The following is a 20,955-nucleotide window of genomic DNA, read 5'->3' on the forward strand; positions in this document are numbered from 1 at the left end:
CCTGTTCCTTGTATCGAACAGGTGAACAAGCTCCAACCTGCATTGGGGGACCCTGTAACTGGACAGGAGGTTGGATATGAGGACAGCCCTATGTCCCATGACCTTATAGAACTCTTTACCTCATACTCCTAGCAATTAGGAAACGGTTAAAGCTAGCTATAGAATAAAATGCACTCTCTGGTGGTCTTATCCTTCAGTCACTCTCCACCTGCCCAGGTGGAGCTGCCGTAGTTATTGAAAAATATGTGGTAGCTTTAGCCAATCACACTGCCCTGATCATTCACTCAATGTTTCACAAGTCTTCACTCATAAGCGAGAGTAAGTACGTAATGTTGATCAATTATTAGCAAACCCCTTGTCCAAATGGTTTAATTCCCTTTCTTGGCCATGATGACATCGCTTTGTAATGTTGTTATCTCTGTGTGTGGGACCCCTAGTGTTCTGTTGTCTCTTATACTGTTGCTGTGGAATAGGGATGCAACATCTGTTCTATGGCCAATGTAGTCTGCTTTGTGGGGTGAATTGTGGGACCCAGGCCCCAGAATCCCCCTCCATATTGAGAGGAGATCATTGCACGCAGCCACCTACATGACCGAGATAGACATCTTTCCTCGGAGAGGAAAGAATGTACGAATGGTATCATAAACAAGGCACCCAAACTCCCCTCTCCTGATCACTGCTGATAATAAACCTCCAAACCCCTGTATCTGGGACCCTGCTGAAACTCCGTTGTCATACCCTATGAAAATTTTCTCCTAACCCTTATAAGTGGCCCTCTGGCATTCCCAGACCTTTGCGTAGCACTGACTTCCATTTCCTGATCAGCTGCCGTCCAGAGAAATCCTCTCCTGTTCCTAAATCCTAATTAATTCATGTCTAACTCAGTGCCTGGCATATTATTTGGTCTTTGGGCTGCCCCACCCCAAGCCCTCCAAGTGCTGGATTGGAACAACGAGATGGAACACTGATTTTATTAAGAAAACGTTTTATAATTATGCAATTATCTACCTAAGTTTCTGATAAAGATCAGAGCTATAAAGCTACATATCAGCATAGAAAGTTGACTTATATAGGGAGCTTGTGAGAAAGGGAGTGAAAGAAGAAGGAAAATGAGGGCTTTATTTCAATGAGCAATGATCAGAAATTTGGTTTCCTAAAAAATCCAGGGAATTAATGAAATACTGTATTTACTCTGAAAGTCATCTGGAAAGCATTTTACAGTTCTTTGGAAAAGTTGAAGATTCCCTTAAGCGCTTTTGTGTAAAATCTGAAATATTCTTTTTGGCAGAGTTTTTGTTTTATAAAATCTTTAATGTCTGTTCCAAAGTAGCAACTACAGACTGATAATTTGTTGATTTCATTTTATAGCTTGACAATTTGGTAGAAAATAGAAAGTAACTGGGTGAAACCTTTGTAAGATCAAGTGGCTTCTTTACTATTCAGAGATTTAAGCTATCAAGGGTTCGATTGTGTTCTAGGTTTGCATTTGTGTAGGTCTCACAATTACAAAATCAAGTGTAGGGGATGCATAGTTTAACTCAAGGCCCAAGGAAACAACGCTGTGCTTCAGGAGTGAGACAAAGAGGAGCTTCTTCAGCAAGCACAGAGAGACTGTTGGGCTACCCAGATGCAACCTATTTTTGTTTATCTTGCCAACAGCCTTCCTTTTCAATCCGGACATAATGACAATAGAAAACATGTCTTCCTTTCTTCTGCAGTGGAGAAAATAGGAACATCTCCTTGTGAATATGGTTTCATTGCTTGCAAATTCTTCGGATCTCAGGTTCCACTGAATCAAACTTAATTTCTTCTAAACAATATTTCTTATGCAAAGTCAAGTCCTTGTGGTTTGCACCAGCTACTAGGACAATCACACTTTCAAACCAAGAAATATGGTCTTAAAACTTCTCCCAACTAAAGTTGGGATAAACCCAACTGAAAAAAGAGAGCTGGTATTTTGCTCACATAAAATAGCAGTAGCTCAAGCACAGGCCTCCTATTGTAAAGTCGGTAGAGAGCAGCTGGCACACAATAACTTGGTGCTGGGGCACTTGGAAAGATAGTTTGTCTATCTCCACAATGAAAAAAGGCCACACTTTCGATCAGGGCTATTCTGCCCTGAAAATGTTGGGGATGTTTCAGATGTGGCAACCAAGACACTATCTCGTTCACATCCATATTAATAGTATCACCTTTCATGAATTGGCAACAACAGATCATGAAAATTAATCAGACAAAACTCCTTTTAACACAGGCTTCAATGGTGATGTCATAGACCATTGAAAAGGAGATGCTTTTTGCTCCAGACACTTCTCTCCGACTGTAAGTGCTGTGCATTCCCAGGATGATTTGTGAATCAGGAAATAGGTTGGTTTTGTTGGAACAAAGACTAAGAATGTTAAATATCTTACAGAATGTCTTTCAGATGACTGAAGTCATTGCTACCTTAGACTCTCTTACTCAAACATTTCAATGTTATCACCTTGTAACCCAGGACTCAGTCAAAGAAACAAGATTCCAAAGAGGATAAGGAACGGACAGCTCCTCCCCTACTCGGCCCTGTCTTTTCTTTCCTCTCTCTTCCCAGGGGCGTCTCTTTCTTATCTGCCATGTGCTGTCACAATCCTCTGGTTTATGAATGTGTGTGATACAAATATCACGACCATCTATGGGGCTAAGATGGCCAAAGACTGCCATCCCACTGAGATTCTTGTCTCCAGTTCTTTGCTTCTAGTGCAGCTAGGGGTCAGTCAACCTTTTGTGCGTGTAAGAATCCCCAGGGGAGGCTGCTTTAAATGCAGATTCTTGGGTCCATCCCCAGAGATTCTGCTTCAACAGGTCTAGGGTGAAATGCAGGAATCTGCATTTTAATAAGCACCCTGGGCTATTCTGGGCCAGTGGCCTGTTGACCTCACTTAAGAATCCAGTCCTTCAACTCGCAGGTGAACCCACTGCTCTCCCACCTTTATGGGACATGACTCTCAGGGGTGTAAATTTCCCTGGCAACGTGGGACGCAAATCCTGGGATAAGCTAGGACCCAGCATCATGGGATTGAGAAAAACTTCTTGACCAAAAGGGGGAAGAGAGGAAATGAGACAAAATAAAGTGTCAGTGGCTGAGAGATTTCAAAGAGTCCAGAGGTTATCCTGGAGGTTATTCTTATGCATTATACAGATATCCCTTTTTAGTTTTTGGTGTATTGGGGTGACTAGAGGGAAGTACCTGAAACTATACAGCTGTGTTCCAGTAGCCTTGATTCTTTAACACAATGTGTAACTATATGGCTTTTACAATGCGACCGTGTGATTGTGATAACCTGTGCTGATGCTCCCTTTATTCAAGGTATAAAGGAATGAATAATAAAAAAAAAAGGATAAAAAATAAATAAATAATGGGGGGGCAGATAAGGGGTAAAAAAATTGGGTAGATTGAAATATTAGTGGTTAATGAGATTAGTGGTTAATGAGAGCAGGGGTAAAGGGTATGGGAGTTTTGAGTTTTTTCTTTTTATTTCTTTTTCTGGAGTGATGCAAATGTTCTAAAAAAATGATCATGGAGGGTGGTGCAATGGTGGCTTAGTGGCAGAGATCTTGCCATGTTGTAGACCCGGGTTCAATTCCCGGTGCCTGCCCATGCCAAAAAATAAAAAAGATCACGGAGATGAATACAGAATCATGTGATGATCTTTTGAGCCATTGACTGAACACCATGTATGGACTGTGTGTGAAGGTCTCTCAATAAAATAATAAAAAAAACAAGGGAGAGAGAGAGAGACTCCAGGAATTCAGGCCTTGAGGATGCAGAACCAGCATTTCTGCTGCTCATTCTTCAGGGACGAAGTCCTATGGATAAGCGTGGCAGGCCCCAGGTTCCTCCAGTGTTGAGAGCAAACACACACTTCTGTAAACTTCTGTAAACTTACCAGATTCTTTTCTGGGCTTAATCATTCAAAGGAACTGATTCCGGTAGTTAAGGTTCAGTCACACTTCTGTGTGGCTCAATATAATTAAGGGCGGAAGTTCCTGTTTTGGATGTTCCACGGCAGCCATGAACCGTGACTGACAGATTGGACAGGTAGAAATTCCAGACCAAAATACCCGCTCTGTGAGCTGGGAAACTGGCCAATCCCTGCCCCTTGGCACCTCTCTCTGCCTCAGTTTTCTCATGGGCCAGGCAGCTGTGTCTTACCTCTCCCAGGTGTTAGCAAGATGAATGACTAAAGAACCACAGGGTTGAATGTCACACCTTGGGAAGCAATGTAAGGACAGTCAGCAAAGAGTTCTGCTGCCACTGTGAGAGCTGGGCTGTCTCCTAAAAAAAGCCTATCCAGGAAAGAAAGGATGGCTTCCAATGTGAAGTACACACTTGGAACCAGGTAACCAACTGGTCTCTTCTTCAGCCAGTAACAAATGCAGAATCTTCACAACCCTTTGGGATGAAAGTAGTGGGTTATATAAATTCCTTCAAGTTACAGGAAACAGAGGCCTTTGAGGTTATCCCAGAAGCTGGTCCCACAAAAAGGAGAGACAGGTAAGTGAAGGTCTCAGAGAGATCCAGGACTTTTGGAGCCCAGCTCCAGCCCCTTTCACTTTTCAAAAATTATATATTTTAATTGCAAAATGATTATGTAATGTGTCAAAACGTTTCTTGAAAAATCATTACAGATAAAACTAAATCCCCCTCTGACTCTGTACCTTTCCAGGAAGTCTACATTGCTTTAAGTTTGATGGTTATCCTTTAAAACCTTGTTCTATTCATATACATATAGATATGTGTACCCCCAGAAAACAGTATGATTTTCTGTATATGTGTAATTATTTATTTACTTTAAATTTTTTAATTTATTTTTTTGCATGGGCAGGCTCTGGGAATTGAACCTGGGTCTCCGGCATGGCAGGTAAGAACTCTGCCTGCTAAGCTACTGTGGCCCGCCCTGTATATGTGTTTTTTAAATATAAATGGAATCCTATCATATGCACTACTCTGGAACTTGCCTTTTGCACTGAACAATACATCTTGTAGATTTATTATTGCCTGAATATATAAATCTGCTTCACTAGCTTTAACTGCTGCTAAACCTTCCAAACGACGGCCATCCCCCAGGCTATTTGGTCATTCCCTTGTTGGTGGGCATTTAAACTGTTTCCTTGGTTCTGCCAAAACAAGGTGGTTTAAAGAACACCCCTGTACATGCTTCCTTATGTACGTGTGTGTTTCTATAGGGTAGATACTGAGAAGTTGAACAGCTGGGATGTAGTAGGAACATTTTTATTTTTATAGATATTACCACATTGTCTCCAAAAGGGAAATATTGATTTACAACACAGGTGTAGGAGAGGATGTTTCCTCACATCTTGGCCAATGATTATATTATTAATTTAAAAAATATTGCCTATCTAGTAGAGAAAGGGGCATCTCATTTTACTTACTGGCCAGGTTTGACATTATTTCATCTGTTTATTGGCCATTTTTGCTTTCTTTTTTTGTGAAATCCTGTAGCCCACCCTTTTCCCATTTTTCTATAGTGTGGCATCTTTTCTTTTTTCTTACTAAATTTTGGGATTCCTTATACCTCCTGAATCTTAATCTTTTGGATTAGGTCTTTCTGACTCAAGTGTATCATCACTTCAATCGGTCCCATTATTGAGGTTAGATGACTCTTCCTAAAGCACAGCTCTGTATAGATTATTTCCTTGGGAAGGGTGGCGCTGCCAGTGGAGACTTTTAGGAGGTGGGGACAGTTAAGCTGAAGCTTGGAAGGTGAGTAGGAATAAGCCAGAGGGTCAGTAGGAACAGCATGCACAAGGGTGGGGCTGGAGTGTACCGGAAAAGACACAGGCTGAGGATGAGAGTATAGCAGACAGCACATCCCAAGAGGTCTTACAGGCTCCTGTAAGGAGAGTCAACTTGATTCTGAAGATACTGGGGAGTCAGCAAACATTTGTCAGTAGGAGGCATGAGAGAAAGGCAAAACCAGAGGCATGGAAACTAGTTTGAAGGAAAGTACAGGGCTCAAATAAGAACCAATGAGATCTTAAGCTAAGGCAATTCATTCATTCATTCATTCATTCCACACATATTCATTGAGTGTCTACTATGTGCCAGGTGATGTCCTAGATGCTGGCTACCAGTTTGTAAACCCTTGACTTTTGAAATTTCTCTCTCCTACCTCACCTCCCATTCTTCTAAAGATTCTCGTGACAGGCAGCTAGCTAATCACAAAAATCCATGCCTATTTTTCTGAAACATTAACTGCATTTCCCAGGCTTCCATGCCATAAAGAGTAGCCATGTGACTGGGTTCCAGCCGATGGGATGTGAGCAGGGGTGACGTCTTCCATTTCCATTCAAGGTCTTTAGGAAGTAGGTATGCTCCCTCCATGCACTCTTCTCTCTTCCTCCACCTGGATGTAGATGGCAACAAGGTCCTAGGGGATTTTGGAGCCACAAGATGGAATGAACCAGGTTTTATCAGGTTTATCATTGCCTGATGAAAGCCACCTACTTACCAGGATACCTACTTTTAATTATTATGTGAGTGAAAACTAAAACTCTTTTATGTTTGAGTCATTATTCATTTGTGGTTGGTGGGTTGTTACCCCGCAGCCTAACCTAATCTAACAAATACAGTTCTAACCCAAATTAGTCCCTGAGTGTGAGCACTGTAAGGGTAGGGACCACGGTCAGTTCTCGGCTGTATCCTCAACACTCAACCAGAAGACAGCACAGAGGAGGTACTCAATAAATTTTGTTGACTGAATATTAATGGTAGCCACCTTTTACATATTGTGCTTTATTTCATTTAGTGCTCATCACAACCCTACAAGAGAGGTTCTAATGTTCTTTTTATTTTCCAGATGAGGAAATTCCGGCTTAGCAAGCTTACAGCCAGTATTTGAACCTACATAGGTGACCTAAGAGCCCATACTCTGAAACTCAAGGGTACACAATTAGGAGCATATCCACTTTAACATTTTAATTCATGCAACTTCTCCCTTCAAAGGAACCCTCAACTCCTCTGTTCCACTTGTTAAGGCCCGACCTTCCTCAATCCAATGATCACTCTATGCTTTGAATTATTCCACAGGAAGTTCATATATATCATTCCTGCAACAAGGATTCCATGTATCTGTCTCTAGAAGAAAGTTATAATAACTTTGAGGGCAGTAAAATATCTTAGACATTAGTAATCTTATTCTTCCTCACAGCATAGGAGAAGACAGAGGGTCTCCTCTGTGCCAGGAACTCCTCTAGGCCTGAGAACCAAAATATAAGACAGAGTCAACCTCTTCTCTTGAAAAGCTGTCTTGTGGGGTAAACAAACATCAAGAAGTACATCACAACACAATGTGATCTCTGTGTTGAGAGGCATAAGAAAAGCTAGGAACTCGTTCTTTAGAGAGGAAGAAAAAAGGACTTCCAGAGCAGCTGATCTCTGAGTTGAGCTTCTGAAGGATGAGCAGGAGTTTTCTGGTTATTTAAGAAGAATCCTTAAATTAGAGGGGAAAGTATATACAAAAGCAGGGATGTAACAAGATGCACGATCTATTCTGGACAAGTGAGGTGTTGTCTTGCTAGAATGTAGGATTCATTAATTTATCCATTTATTTATGAGCACATAAATAAACCTAGAACATACAGGGCATTGTGCTAAATGCAGAGGGTTGAGCAGTTCTCTTATGGAGTTTAAAATCCAGTGCCGATGGTGCGGATTACAAAGCTTTCACAATCACGTGTAAGAGAGGAAGGAGGGAGGTTATCTAAGGTTGTTGAGGGGTGGGCTGGGCTGGGCTAGATCTTAGGAGACCTCTAACACCATGCTAGGAAGTTGGAAATCCACATTTAATCAGTCATCAAGACCTGCCTCTCTCACCAACTTGATAGTTTGTGATTTTGTCCAGTCCTCTAATCTCCACTATGTTCAGTGCAGGATACCGTCTCTTCCTTGAACGAACGCAACAGCCTTTCAAAAGGCCTCCTTGTCTCTCCTGCCTCGACTCTGCCACAACCCACCTTCTTCAAAAATGATAATCTGACCACCTTACTTTCTGTGGTAGGCATACATCCCCCTTGTGTTACTCTCATAATTACATTATTTGCAATAAAGAGATTTTGCATATGCAATTAAGGTTACTGATCAGGGGACCCAAGATAGAGAGATTATCTGGGTGCCCTAATCTAATCAGGCGAGGACTTTAAAAGGAGAATTTTTTCCTAGGTGGTAGCAGAAAAGGAAGTCAGAGAGTAGTTTAAGCATGAGAAGAATCTGCTGCATATTGCTAGCTTGAAGATGGAGGAGGGTCATCTGGAAAGAGACTTTTGGGAGTGATCCTAGGAAAAGGCCAGCAAGAAAACCAAGACTTCAATCCTACTACTGAAAAGAAATTAATTCTGCCAACAACTGAATGAGTTCAGAAGTGGATTTTCCTGCAGTCTCCAGACTCAAGCCTGCCAACACCTTGCATTTGGCCTTGTGACACCCTGAACAGAGAACCAGTCATGCCATGCTGGACTCCTGTCCAACTGAACTGTGAACTAATAAATGGGCATTGTTTTAAGCTGCAAAATTTCTGCTAATTCAGTGCACAGCAATAGGAAACTAATATGCCCCCCCCCCAATAAAACTTCTATTGTGAATTTACCAAGTCCAAACAGTTTAATCCTCAGAACAATCCTATGCTGTAGGTGCTTTGATTATCACCATTTAACAGATCAGGAAACTAAGGCTCAGAGAGAGTAAATATTTGTCCTAAGGTCACAGGGCGACTAAGCGGTAGGGCTGAGATTTTTACGCAGCAAATCTGACCCCAGAATCAGCACTCTATGTCTTCTCATTTTCCTTAGAATAAGTCCAAAAACCCTGGCATGGAATTGAAGGCCCTTTCTGACCCAGGTCCTGCTCACACACCCAATCTCATTTTCAGACATTCTTCTTAAACGCCTCACAGCCCCAGTAACTGCCATGCTCTCTTGATTCCTTGACTTTGTACATGCCATTCCTTCTACCTGGAATTCTGTCTGCCCCACCTCCACCATCCACTTTTCCTTTGGCAAACTCTAATGGTCCTTTGCGTCTTGCCTAAGAAGCTACCTGCACCAGCAAGCCTTCCTTGACTCCCCCCAGATCCAACTGGATACCACTTCGGCATTCAATTGAACCCCATACTCTCCCTTGGAACATGGCATACGCCGTGCTGGAAATGCTTACTTAGCTAGACTGCAATCTCTTTGCAGGCCAGAACTGGTGATTTGTTTCTCGTCAAATCTCTAGCACAGTGCCTGGAGCACAGTAGATTCTCAATAAATATTCAACAAGTGAAAGAATAAAAGTGCTTTATCTAGGAGGCAATAGGCAGCCGTCCAAGGTCTAGAAGTAGTGGCATGGTCCTATTAGATTCATGCTCACAAGGACAAGCACAAGGCAAGCCTTATACACAAGGGACCATCCTCATCAGCAACTGAGGATGAAGGAAGCTAATTTGCATTGTGGCCTTGGATTTCTCATGTTGTACAACTTGACTCTTATTTCTTTTGACCACATGTGGACATTGGAAAATGCCAGAAACCACCACGGTAATAACTCTGGCTTCTCCTTTGGAGGTGGGACTCTGAAAATGGGCTTGTGACTTGGATATGGACCCTGAACTCCTACTAGGATAAGGAGTTCCCTACCAAGAAGACTATGGGAAGCAGAGGCGCTGTGGAGAATCACGGACATGCCCCTGAGGGAAACCGGGGAGCAGCCTCCGACTGTTTCCCTTCAGCCTAGACCATTCTACCTTTCTCACGGAGCACACAGTCGCATTTCGTTCTTCTCCTTAAATACGCAAATTTTTCGTCTAGGAAGCCTGGAAGGCCTCCGGCCACAATTGCCAGCTAGTGAAGGACACCGATGCGGTTAGAGCATCTCCATTAAAGGCTGCTGGGTGCCTCAGTTTCTCTATCTAAAGAAGAGGCACTCCTAGATGGACTCGGCAGTGCTTCTGGGTGAACCGGACAAGGTGCGAAAGTTAAGTGAAGAAGCATCCAGCCAGCGCGAGAGGCAAGAAGAGGAGCCTGTGGGCCCAGCGCGTCGCAGAGGGGTCCCCGGGTCCTCCCTAGCGCCGGAGGGCGGCACAGCAGCAAGCCTGCGGCGATCGCAGCGACTCGGGACGCCGGCAGCACGTCAGAGAGGCGGACGGGGCGGACACGGCGCGGCTCGGCAGCCAGGGGCGGGCCTGGGCTCTGCGCCTCCCGCGCTCCGGGTCGCGGCTCCGGGCGTTGGGGACGGGAGGGGGAGGAGCCACGTGGGGAGGAGCAAAACCCAGACGTCCCGGGAGCCGGCAGAGCCACAGCGGTGGGAGTCCAAGCTTGGCCACGCGACCGTGGGAGAACCTGCTGTCCGGTCCGAGCGCAGTCGCGGTCGCTCTAGCCGGCAGCGGATACCGCCTTCCGTGCGCAGTCGGCAAGGAGCGCCAGCGTCGCTGGGGGCAAGGGTCCTGGGCTCCTCTCCTACGCTAGAACTGAGGGGCTGCCCAGGGCGCCCCCAACACCCCAGCGGGGCCGGGCTGGACTCGTCACCTGCGTCCCGGTTGCGCCATGGATCCCACGGAGAAGAAGATTTCTGTGTGGATCTGCCAGGAGGAGAAGCTGGTGTCCGGCCTCTCGCGCCGCACAACTTGCTCGGACGTGGTGCGGGTGCTGTTGGAGGACGGCTGCCGGCGGCGACGAAGGCAGCGGCGGGGCCGACGGCGGGGGTCGGTCGGTAACCCCCCAGGCACGGAGGAGCTGATGGAGCCCCCAGACGAAGCCGACGAAGACGACGACGAGGTGCTACCGCTGGGCATGCTGTGCGGACCCCCGCAGTGCTACTGCATCGTGGAGAAGTGGCGCGGCTTTGAGCGCATCCTGCCCAACAAGACGCGCATCTTGCGCCTCTGGGCCGCCTGGGGCGACGAGCAGGAGAACGTACGCTTCGTGCTGGTGCGTAGCGAGGCGTCGCTGCCCAATACGGGCCCCCGCAGCGCCGAGGCGCGCGTGGTTCTCAGCCGCGAGCGGCCCTGCTCCGCCCGGGGGGCCCCGGCCCGGCCTACCCTGGCCATGACCCAGGAGAAGCAGCGGCGGGTGGTGCGCAAGGCTTTTCGCAAGCTGGCCAAGCTCAACCGGCGGCGCCAGCAGCAGCCGCCGTCGCCTTGTTCGTCCACTTCGTCGTCCACTGCTTCGTCCTGCTCGTCGTCACCGCGGGCCCACGAGAGCGCGTCGGTGGAGCGCATGGAGACGCTGGTGCATCTGGTGCTCTCCCAAGACCACACCATCCGTCAGCAGGTGCAGCGGCTCCGGGAACTGGACCGCGAGATCGACCGCTACGAGGCCAAGGTGCACCTGGACCGCATGCGGCGGCACGGGGTCAACTACGTTCAGGACACTTACTTGGAGGGCGCGGGCACCGAGCTCGACGGACCCAGTCTGGGCGAGGGGCCGGAAGAAGCGGTGGCAGCCGAGAAGGAGGCAGCGGCGACGGCGGCGCCCCAGGACGGCGAGGCTAAGGCGGCTGCGCTGGAGGAGCTGGCCCGGCGCTGCGACGACCTGCTGCGGCTGCAAGAGCAGCGGGCCCAGCAGGAGGAATTGCTCGAGCGCCTCTCAGCCGAGATTCAGGAGGAGCTGAACCAGAGGTGGATGCGGCGGCGCCAGGAGGAGCTGGCGGCGCGGGAGGAGCCGCCGGAGCCAGACGATGGCCCAAACGGCGAATTACAGCTCGAGCAGGAGAGAGTCAGGACGCAACTCAGCACCAGCCTTTACATCGGGCTTCGGCTCAACACGGACCTGGAGGCCATGAAGTCGGACTTGGATTACAGCCAGGAGCAGTGGGACAGCAAGGAGCGCGAACTGCAAGGCCTTCTCCAGACTTTGCACACTTTGGAACTGACGGTGGCGCCCGATGGGGCTCCCGGCCTCGGCGGACCCTCCCGAGAACTCCGGCCTCAGGCCAGTGTCGAGATGTGGGTGGACCAGGCCCGCGGACTGGCCAAGAGCTGTACTGGCAACGACGAGGACTCGGATACGGGGCTGAGCTCTATGCACAGCCAGGACTCGGACTCGGTGCCTGTGTGCGAATCCCTTGTGTAGGAGGGACTGCAGGACCCGAGAGGGGGACGGACGTTTCTCTCGTCCCTGCAGAAAGTACCGGCCCTGCCGGTCAGGGGACTTGAAACCTGGCTGGGGGTGGGCCGGGAGCGCCTGGCCGGCAGCGCCTGGCCGGCAGCAGCTCCCCGAGAGGGCCGAGGGGAGAGCTCGGGACGCCCGCTGGGCTGCGGCGCTCCTCTGGCTCCCGGGTGAGTGTGGAGGAGAGTGAGAGACGAGAACCCCGGGTCTCCAGTCCATGCTCTTTTAGGGAAAGGAAGGAGGGAGGAGGTGATTACCCCGTTTTGGAAAACAAGTGCCCCAAGAAAATTGACGTGGTCCGAGCCCATTTTCATAAATAGAAAAAAGGTGTTATGGAGATTTCACCACTCTTCTGTATGGGAAGGACTGACAGCAGCTAGAACTTTAGTTGTGCTTTTAAAAGAAACATTGGCTGAAAAGGAAATTCCTTGAATGTTAATTGTGAATGTAAACGTGTTAAAACTAGCCAAAGAGGACGCACTGGTGTTGGTCTCAGCCTTATTTTTACATCTTTGATAAAACCCATAGGCACCGAGATCCTGGCTGTTTACATTTCTGCAGGTTTGGGAATTACCCATTTGCTAAACCGGTTGCCTTTTATTTTCTTTCCAAGGCTGAACTGTGTCGAAGCATAACCCTGTATTTCCTCCAAGTAATGTAGTATATGTTAAAATGGGGTTCTTTTTTCAAAATAACCCTTTATTATTACAAAAACCAAACATAACCCTTTTGAGATTTAAAATCTTGGCAAACATAATCTCTGGTTAAAATTTAATCTGGACCCTTTTGGATTTGTTCCTGGAAAGGCAGGTGTGTTGTCCTTTAATTCATATTGCCACTTCATCGACTCAATCACTATTCCTTCAGGAAAAATAAAAGGGAAGGTGCAGTGTTTAAGTTTAAAGCATAACTAAATTTGCTATTTAATGAACACTCTGGTTAAAATGAAGACTTGAAAGCGAAGATCTTTGTTAGTGTTCAGCTTTTGAGTTGAGCTGTATGATTAAAAAAACACCATGGCCCCAACACATTTTACCCAAACCCAAGTCTAACTCCACTATTGTTGGCCAGAGATTAATTATTTACTTGTTCAAATCTAAATTGAGATAGTGTGACTACTTTACTAGATAAGGCCTGGAAATAAAAGAAAGCAATCTCAGTAGTGTGTCTTGGGTGAACAATTTGATTAACAACTGGATGTAGCCATTGATAAAAGCATATAAAAGAGAGCTAATGACTTGAATTACTCTTGTCTGCCTCTCACCTCCGCCCCTGTCAGGAGATGCAAGTGTAACACCTTTGGCATGGCAGAGCTCTAGTGAGGGTCCAGTGTAGTCTTTGCAGTTATTTCAATGAAAACTTATCAGTTGTAGCCATGGAAGGAGCCTGCTGGCTGACTTCCCTCTGGAGCTCAGTACTTCGGAGGAATGTGGGCTGTAATCTGTCCTGAGGAGGTATTAACAATGGGCTGTGTGTGTGGTGCCAGCCTGGTGCAGAAGCCTGGTATCTGCCTGACATTTAAGGGACTGGTTCCAGTTTCAACATTACTTGGGGAGATAACTCAGGAGGTACTGCTTTATAAAGAAATTTCTCCCCTAGCACAGATCCTGTCTGCCTTTCGCAGGGGCTGGGGTTGGAGACGGGATGGGCTGGGGAGAGGATCTGTTCACCTAACCTCCTCATACTAGCTTTTGGGCTGTCTCCTTTTTAGAGGAGACCACGGGTGCCACCATGCTTTTATGACCCTTGTGGGGTTTTCAAGTAAAATGGGAAATAAGAGGCTGTTTTCGTAATTGATATTTTCAGAAGACATTAGTGGGCATAATTATGATTTTTTAGCTTAGTCTGATGCAGAACACATCTGTGTATTTGGTCTTGACCGTGGTTAAAATGAGAAAGGGACCGAAAGAAGCCCACTGTCCCCAGACAATCGTTTGATACACACATGGCCTAATGATAGCTTTCGTTTCGCAGCAGAGGTAAAATCCTCATCAGAATGTGACAAATGCTACTTGTCTGAATGGTTGATGCTGGCAGTGGGCTGACCTGGTGGTTTTAAAATTATGGCGCTTTACCCCCTCCCCTCCAGGATGGTGGGGGAGGTGGTTCTTGGACATTTGTTTAACTCAAAAGAGAACTCAGAGTTTGCAGAACCGGACTGCCTGGCAGAAAAAGGGCTGTCTTCCTTTTCACTATTATTTTAAACTTTGATGGGCTGCTTATGTCAGCAAATATGCTTGAAGCCTGTAAAGCAAATAAGCCACGTTACAGGGAGAAAGCCTGTGAGATTTTCCTATGCCCTGTTTCCAGAGCCTTCTCTGTCTCTGCCACCTGAAGATGCTCCTGCAGCTAACTCTGCAGGCTGCCGGGGAGGTGTTCTTTGTAACAAAGGGCAGGCCAGTCTGCTCATTTTTTCTTTCATCAAATCAATTATATCCCCGAAAAGCATTCTCTGTCTGGGTAGGAAAAAGGAGAACAGGGAAAGGAAAGAAAAAAAAAAAAGGAGACAATAGTTCCTTTTAGAAGAGCTTTTGCAAGCTGAGAAAGGTGAAATATATTTATTAAAAACACCAAAAGAGTGCCTGCACATAGGAAGTGCTTCGTAAGTGCTAGTTATTATTTCCATTTGCTTATTTTAATAGTCGTCATGGTGTTGAGAATGAGAGTCAAAGCATAGCTGTGAATGTACTAGAACCAGGGGTTCAGTGCCCCTGGGAAAAGTAACTCCCTGTTCTCCAGGCTCAACAGAAATCCTGGGGAGGAACCAGGGAGCTCACAGGGGAAGGCATCAAGCACGGGCTCCTTGTCAGTCATCCCCATCCTTGCTTGGAATTGAGACAATTTATTGTGCCTTTGGTTTTAAGTATCCCATTCTCAGCCATCTCCCAAACCGAATGATTCACCTGACATCTGTTTGTTTACCTCCTTATGAAAACATCTTTTTATGATTATTATTTCTTGCCCATTGGAAAAGTTTTATACTGTTGTCCTTATGATGAGCTTGAAAATCAGTAGATGAAAGAAAAATCACTCCAAAGCCCAATCACCAAAAGACTGCAACTACCAAATTTGTCATAGGTGCTTCTAGATCTTTTGAATTGTTAAGATTTCATATTTTGTTTCTGTTTTTTAAAAATCGTAATTTTGATAAAATTGTATATATGCTTTTATATTCATGTTCTGACAGATTCCTTATAAAGACATCCAGCTGCTGGATACACCATACTTTATATAAGTGACCTCATGTCATCAGGATGTTTCCAATATGTATATATATTTTTTGCTTGGGCAGGCACCAGGAATCGAACCTGGGTTTCCAGCATAGCAGGCGAGAACTCTGCCACTGAGCCACTGTGGCCCACCCTCCAATATTTTTTTGCTATTATAAAATAACACTGTGATAAACTTATTTGCACACTTACTTGTTTTTCACATTAGAATCCCCTGCCCCAACAATATAGGTTCCCAGAAAGAGAATTCCCAGGTCAAAGAGTACAAACATGGAAAAGCTTGTTATGTATTGCCAAATTGCTTTTCAAAATATTTATTCTACTTACAATCAGCCCTGCATGAGAATATCTAGTTCACCACAACTTCACTTTCATTAACTATTATATTTTATTAAGAAAATACTATAATCAAAATTGCTGGATTAATTCTGAGGATTTAGGAACCCAGAACTGGCAATCACTGACTTACAATAACTAAAACAAAAAGGAGGTGTCATCCGATCAAGTGGTTCCCTCCTTCCAATTTTCTTTGCTTCCTTAAGCACCTGCTTAGTAATAGTAGTTGTCTCATACCATCTTCAGACAACGATCTGTCAGAGCAGGAGGGACAAAAAATTGCACATGAGCAGGATTAAGAGGGTAACAAGCAAGAGAACCCAGGCTTAAATAAAATATTCAGTATCTTTTTCATCTTGAATATAGCAGAAAAGGTTATTTTTAGAAAGCAGTGTCATAAAAGATATTTGATTTTGGGCTTCTCCTTACCCACCTCTAGTTAAAATAAAATAAGAATATGAATCCTCTTGTTTATTAACAGCCTCTCATTAAACAGTTGTTTAGATTTTCCTAGGAATATCTTCTTTTCATGATACTATACCTGAATTCACTCTTAAATTCTTGCAAAGGGAAGATCTGATCATGACAATTCCTGAAGTTTATTTTCCTAAACAGAAAGGAAAGAAGGTGGAGAGGAACTAATTTTTGCTGAGTTTTTGAAATGCCAGATCCTTCTGCTGAGTATTTAAACATGCATTTTTCTCAGCATTATTGTTGGGAGGCAGAACTTTTTAATTTGTATTTTCACAAATGAGGAAACTACGGTCACTCAGCTGGTTAGCAGCAGATGCAGGATTCCAACCTGGGCCTGATTCCAAAACCTGTGCCCTTTTGGCTACACCGCCCAAGGCATGTTATACACAACCTGCAGAAGAGTCCTCCCAGGACCTGGTGTTGGCAACGGAAGGGCCTGGGGGATTATCTTGCTCCATCCAATTGTCTCCACTAGGGAGGTGGAATGATGTCAAAATCACAGTGCTAGTGGCAATCCATTAGGTGAGGCGTGAGGAGAAGACAAAGGAGGGATAATTTCTACTCCTCCTTTGGGCAGTTGTCTGTGAGAGGTGAGACCTTCCTTTGCCAATGGAAAAAAATTCTCACAAAAAAATAATTCTGCATGCGTCAGCATGGACATTTGGACTGAATGTCGCAAGGAGTGGCTCTGCAGGGCACAGGTGCATCATAGTCAGTCAACAGTGCAGAGGCCTCGGCCCTCCAGGCAGTCAGGTGTGCTTTTACTCACACACACCTGCAAGGTGGTGCTGAGCCCGCCGAACGAGAGCTGCCATGGCGCTTTTAACTGGGCCTTCTCCGTGGTTGAGCGCTTGGGGTGCCTGAGAGTCAGGGAAGGATGCAGGGAGGGAGCGCTGAGCCTTGTGCCCACGGAGCTAGGGACACACCCCTGGCTCAGGGCATCTTTGACCACGCTGATTCTGCCACATGTGTAGCGACCTAGCACAGGTTGACCATGAAAGACAACTGTCCCAGTCTCCATGCTTGCATTCCTGTTAGAGATGCTCCTTGATCACATACGTGTTTTTCAAAAATATACTGTGGGATCCAGTTGGCTAACACTATACAGAATAATTTTTGCATTCACACTCATAGTGAATTGGCCCGTAATTTTCTTTATTCTTGTTTTCGACTTATCCAGTTGTGGTATCAGTTACGTTAGTCTCACAAAAATGAGGTAAAGAACATTCCCTCTATTTATATTTCTAGAACAACTCTTATAAACCAGAGATTGATTTATCCGTTCTTGGAAGTTAGGTGTAGAACTCGCCTACAAAATGATTTGATCCTGAGACTTTTGGGCTAAGTGGGATGGGAGGAGGACTTTGCATTTTAACGGCTCAGATAGTTTTTGTTCAAGTTTGCTATTTGTTCTTACACCAATGTTATTATTTCATACTTCTCCAGGTATTTTTCCATTTTATCTGGGTTTCCTAATTTGTTACCATATCATTCTTAGTGGCCTTTTATAAATTAAAATATATGTACCCCTAACTGTAGTTATTTTCTTCTTTTCATTTTGCATTTTGTATATTGCAACTTCTATTTTAAAAAAAAATTGGTCCTATTAGATGATTGTCTATCATATTATGCTTTTCAGAGAACTGGCTATTGTGTATGTGTATTTTTCTTATTTTTCAAATTCATTAATTTATGTACTTATCTTCATTATTTTCTTTCTTTTTACTTCTTTGGATTTGCTCATTTTCAAGTCCTGTGAATGCGCAGCTCATCTGTTTGAAATCTTTCTTGTTTTTTTTCTGATATATATATTTAAAGTTACAAATCTGTCTATAAGTAAGCTTTAGTTGTAACCCTCAAATTTTGACAAGTAGAGCTTTAATTGTCATTCATTTCTAAGTATTTAAAGATTTCCCTTGTCAATTCCTCTTTAACTGAAAGTTATTCAGCAAAAAGCGCTTTTGTTTCTAGGCACATGAACTTTAAAAAAATTATTATTATGGAAAATTTCGATCATATGCAAAAGAATAGAGAATAGTATAATGAACTCATGAACACATTACCTAGCTTCAATAATTGCAAACTCAAAGCCATTTTTGTTTCAACCCTACACTCATTCTCTTGGGAAAAATATTTCATAGGTTGTGTGGTTCTATTCCTGGAAAGTCACATGTCTGACTGTCTCTTTTTGTAATATTAGCTATTGATGATCATTCCCTAGACCCATTATTTTGTCAGGAGTAATTTTCTAATTCTATCATTCCTTCTTCATTGATTATATGGAATGTATCTATAAAAAGAATCATCCTCTCACTGACTTTTTGGTCACTCTGAAGGACAGTTTAAATCCTGAGCAATCTTGAAGTATAGTATAAAAGCCACATTTTCACCTTTTATTTAACAGTGTTCAAAATAATGAGGTTGTTTCCCAGCATTCTCCAAAGGTACCCAATGAGTTTTTTTGTTTGTTCATTTTTTGTGGGATCATTATGAAATTTTGGATTTAAAAATATTAAATGTGTTTTGAACTATTGTAGTAATTAATCTTACTGATGCTAAAGTTGTCCCATCTTTGGTCAGTAAGATTCTCTTCGAGTTGGCTCCTGAATCCTTTCCACACTTTTTTAGTAGTCAAATACCTTCCTTTGCTTTCTGGCATGTCAAGATATTCCAAGCTCATCCTATATATTTTTTATCCCAGACCTGAAATTAGCTCTCACTATAGGAGCACTGATTCATTTTCGTGGGAAACAATATTTAGGGACCACAATCTGGACACTAGGGGTGCTCACTGCTATGGGGTTCATGGTTACTTTAGGACTTTTTTATTGGAAAGAGCTAGAAAACACATTTTTAAAAGATAAAGATATATGATGAGTTAATATTAATATCTCCAAATCAAATTAAGGACAACAGGATTCTTATATACTAACCTCATCAGTCTTACATCTGTATCATCTTTCTCCTATATTAAAAATCAGATGAGATTTTTAAAAGACTATCTTTTATTTTCGATTTCTAATTTTTTCTTGTGGTCAGAGAACATTGGCTGAAAAGTCTTCATTCTTTAGAATTTATTGAGGTTTCCTAGTGGCCTAGAGCACATTAATTCATGTGTGTGTGTGTGTGTGTGTGTGTGTGTGTGTGTGTGTGTGTGTGAATATAACTATGTGTTTAAAAAGAATATGAATTTATGTTTGTTGGGTACTAATAATTTTATTTAAATCTTTGTCATTTTTGCTTATTTTGTCTGTTTATTACTTTCTTAGAGGGATTAAAATATCTGTCAGTGATTACTATGTATATTTTCAAGTCATACTATGAAGTATATTTATGATATATAATTGTCATGACTTTTGATATATTGTGTGTTTTTTGCCAGTATATATAATATCCCTCTTTATCTCTTCTGTCCTTTTCTCCTTGAGTTCTATTGTGTTTGATGTTTTTATTGTTAAATATAACATATATACAAAGAAAAGAAAGAAAAAGCAATGATTTTCAAAGTACACTTACACTTAAACAAGTAGTTACAGAACAGATTTCAGAGTTTGTTATGGGTTACCAATCCACTATTTCAGATTTTTCAATCTAGGTGCTCCAAAACACTGGAGGCTAGAAGAAATATATTTTTCTTTTTTGTGTGTGTGAAAAATAACATGTATATAAAAAGCAATAAATTTCAAAGCACATTGCAACAATTAGTTGTAGAACAAATTTCAGAGTTTGGTATGGGTTACAATTTCACAATTTTGAGTTTTTATTTCTAGCTACTTTAAGACACTGGAGACTAAAAGAAATATCAGTATAATGATTCAGCAATCATATTCATTTGTTAAATCCTTCTCTGTATAAATCCGCCATCACCTTTGATCTTTTTCTCATTCTTTAAGGGTATTTGAGCTATGCCCATTCTACGTTTTTCATGTTGGAAGGGTCTGTCAGTAATATAGATTAGGGGAATGGAACAAGTTGATGTTCTGGAGAGGCTGCCCCCTCTGCATTTCAGAACTTATCTGATCCAGGGACCCATCTGGAGGTTGTAGGTTTTTGGAAAGTTACCCCAATGCATGGAACCTTTGTAGAATTTTATATAACACCCTAGGTGTTCTTTAGGACTGGCTGGAATGGTTTTGGTTGGGGTTTGGCAAGTTATGATAGTAGCAATGTCTTACTGAAGCTTGCAAAAGAGTGACCTCCAAAGTAGCCTATTGACTCTATTTGAACTCTTTCAGCCACTGATACCATATTTGTTACACTTCTTTCCCCCTTTTTGGTCAGGATGGCATTGTTGATCCCATGGTGCCAGGGCCAGACTCATCCCTGGGAGTCATCTTCCATGCCACCAGGGAGACTTTTACATATGGCTGTCTTGTCCCATGAGTGGGGAGGGCAATGATTTCACTATTGTGTTTGATATTAAAATGACCATCTTGGCTTTCTTTTGGTTCATAGCTGCCTAGTATATAACACTTTATTTGTATTTTTTAAGAAATGAAATACCTAATCCATTGGTTTATATATCTGATAAATTTAGTCTCAGTGTAGAAGGACAAGCTAAATGACCTGGGGCTTTGAGAATGGATTAGAAGCTGGGTCTCAGTGTTGCTAGGACTCTATTTCTATGGCTCTCTTGCCTCAGTGTCTCAGTTTCTTTTACTATGATGGGCTTATTCTCTGCGATAGTAGAAAAGCCTCCCCCATATGCAGGGGTTATGACCTCTGGCAGCCCTAGTTTAGCAACCCCAGCATCAATCAACAGAGAGCATTGTTC

General features: G+C 43.7%; 1 protein-coding gene across 1 annotated transcript; it reads left to right on the forward strand.

Annotated features, from left to right (window-relative positions):
- Window positions 1-10,319: 10,319 nt before the first annotated feature.
- On the forward strand, window positions 10,320-12,231 carry RASSF10 (Ras association domain family member 10). The gene has a single exon (XM_077114029.1). It carries the CDS (start codon window positions 10,579-10,581, stop codon window positions 12,103-12,105), a length of 1,527 nt encoding a protein of 508 aa, XP_076970144.1. The 5' UTR covers window positions 10,320-10,578; the 3' UTR covers window positions 12,106-12,231.
- The last annotated feature ends 8,724 nt before the right edge of the window (window positions 12,232-20,955 follow it).

This window comes from Tamandua tetradactyla, chromosome 8 (assembly GCF_023851605.1).
Source record: "Tamandua tetradactyla isolate mTamTet1 chromosome 8, mTamTet1.pri, whole genome shotgun sequence".
In the NCBI taxonomy this organism is placed as follows: domain Eukaryota; kingdom Metazoa; phylum Chordata; class Mammalia; order Pilosa; family Myrmecophagidae; genus Tamandua; species Tamandua tetradactyla.

Bases quoted from the DNA above. Each gene is read 5' to 3' on its own strand.
- RASSF10 (XM_077114029.1), top strand. From the start codon at position 10,579: ATGGATCCCACGGAGAAGAAGATTTCTGTGTGGATCTGCCAGGAGGAG.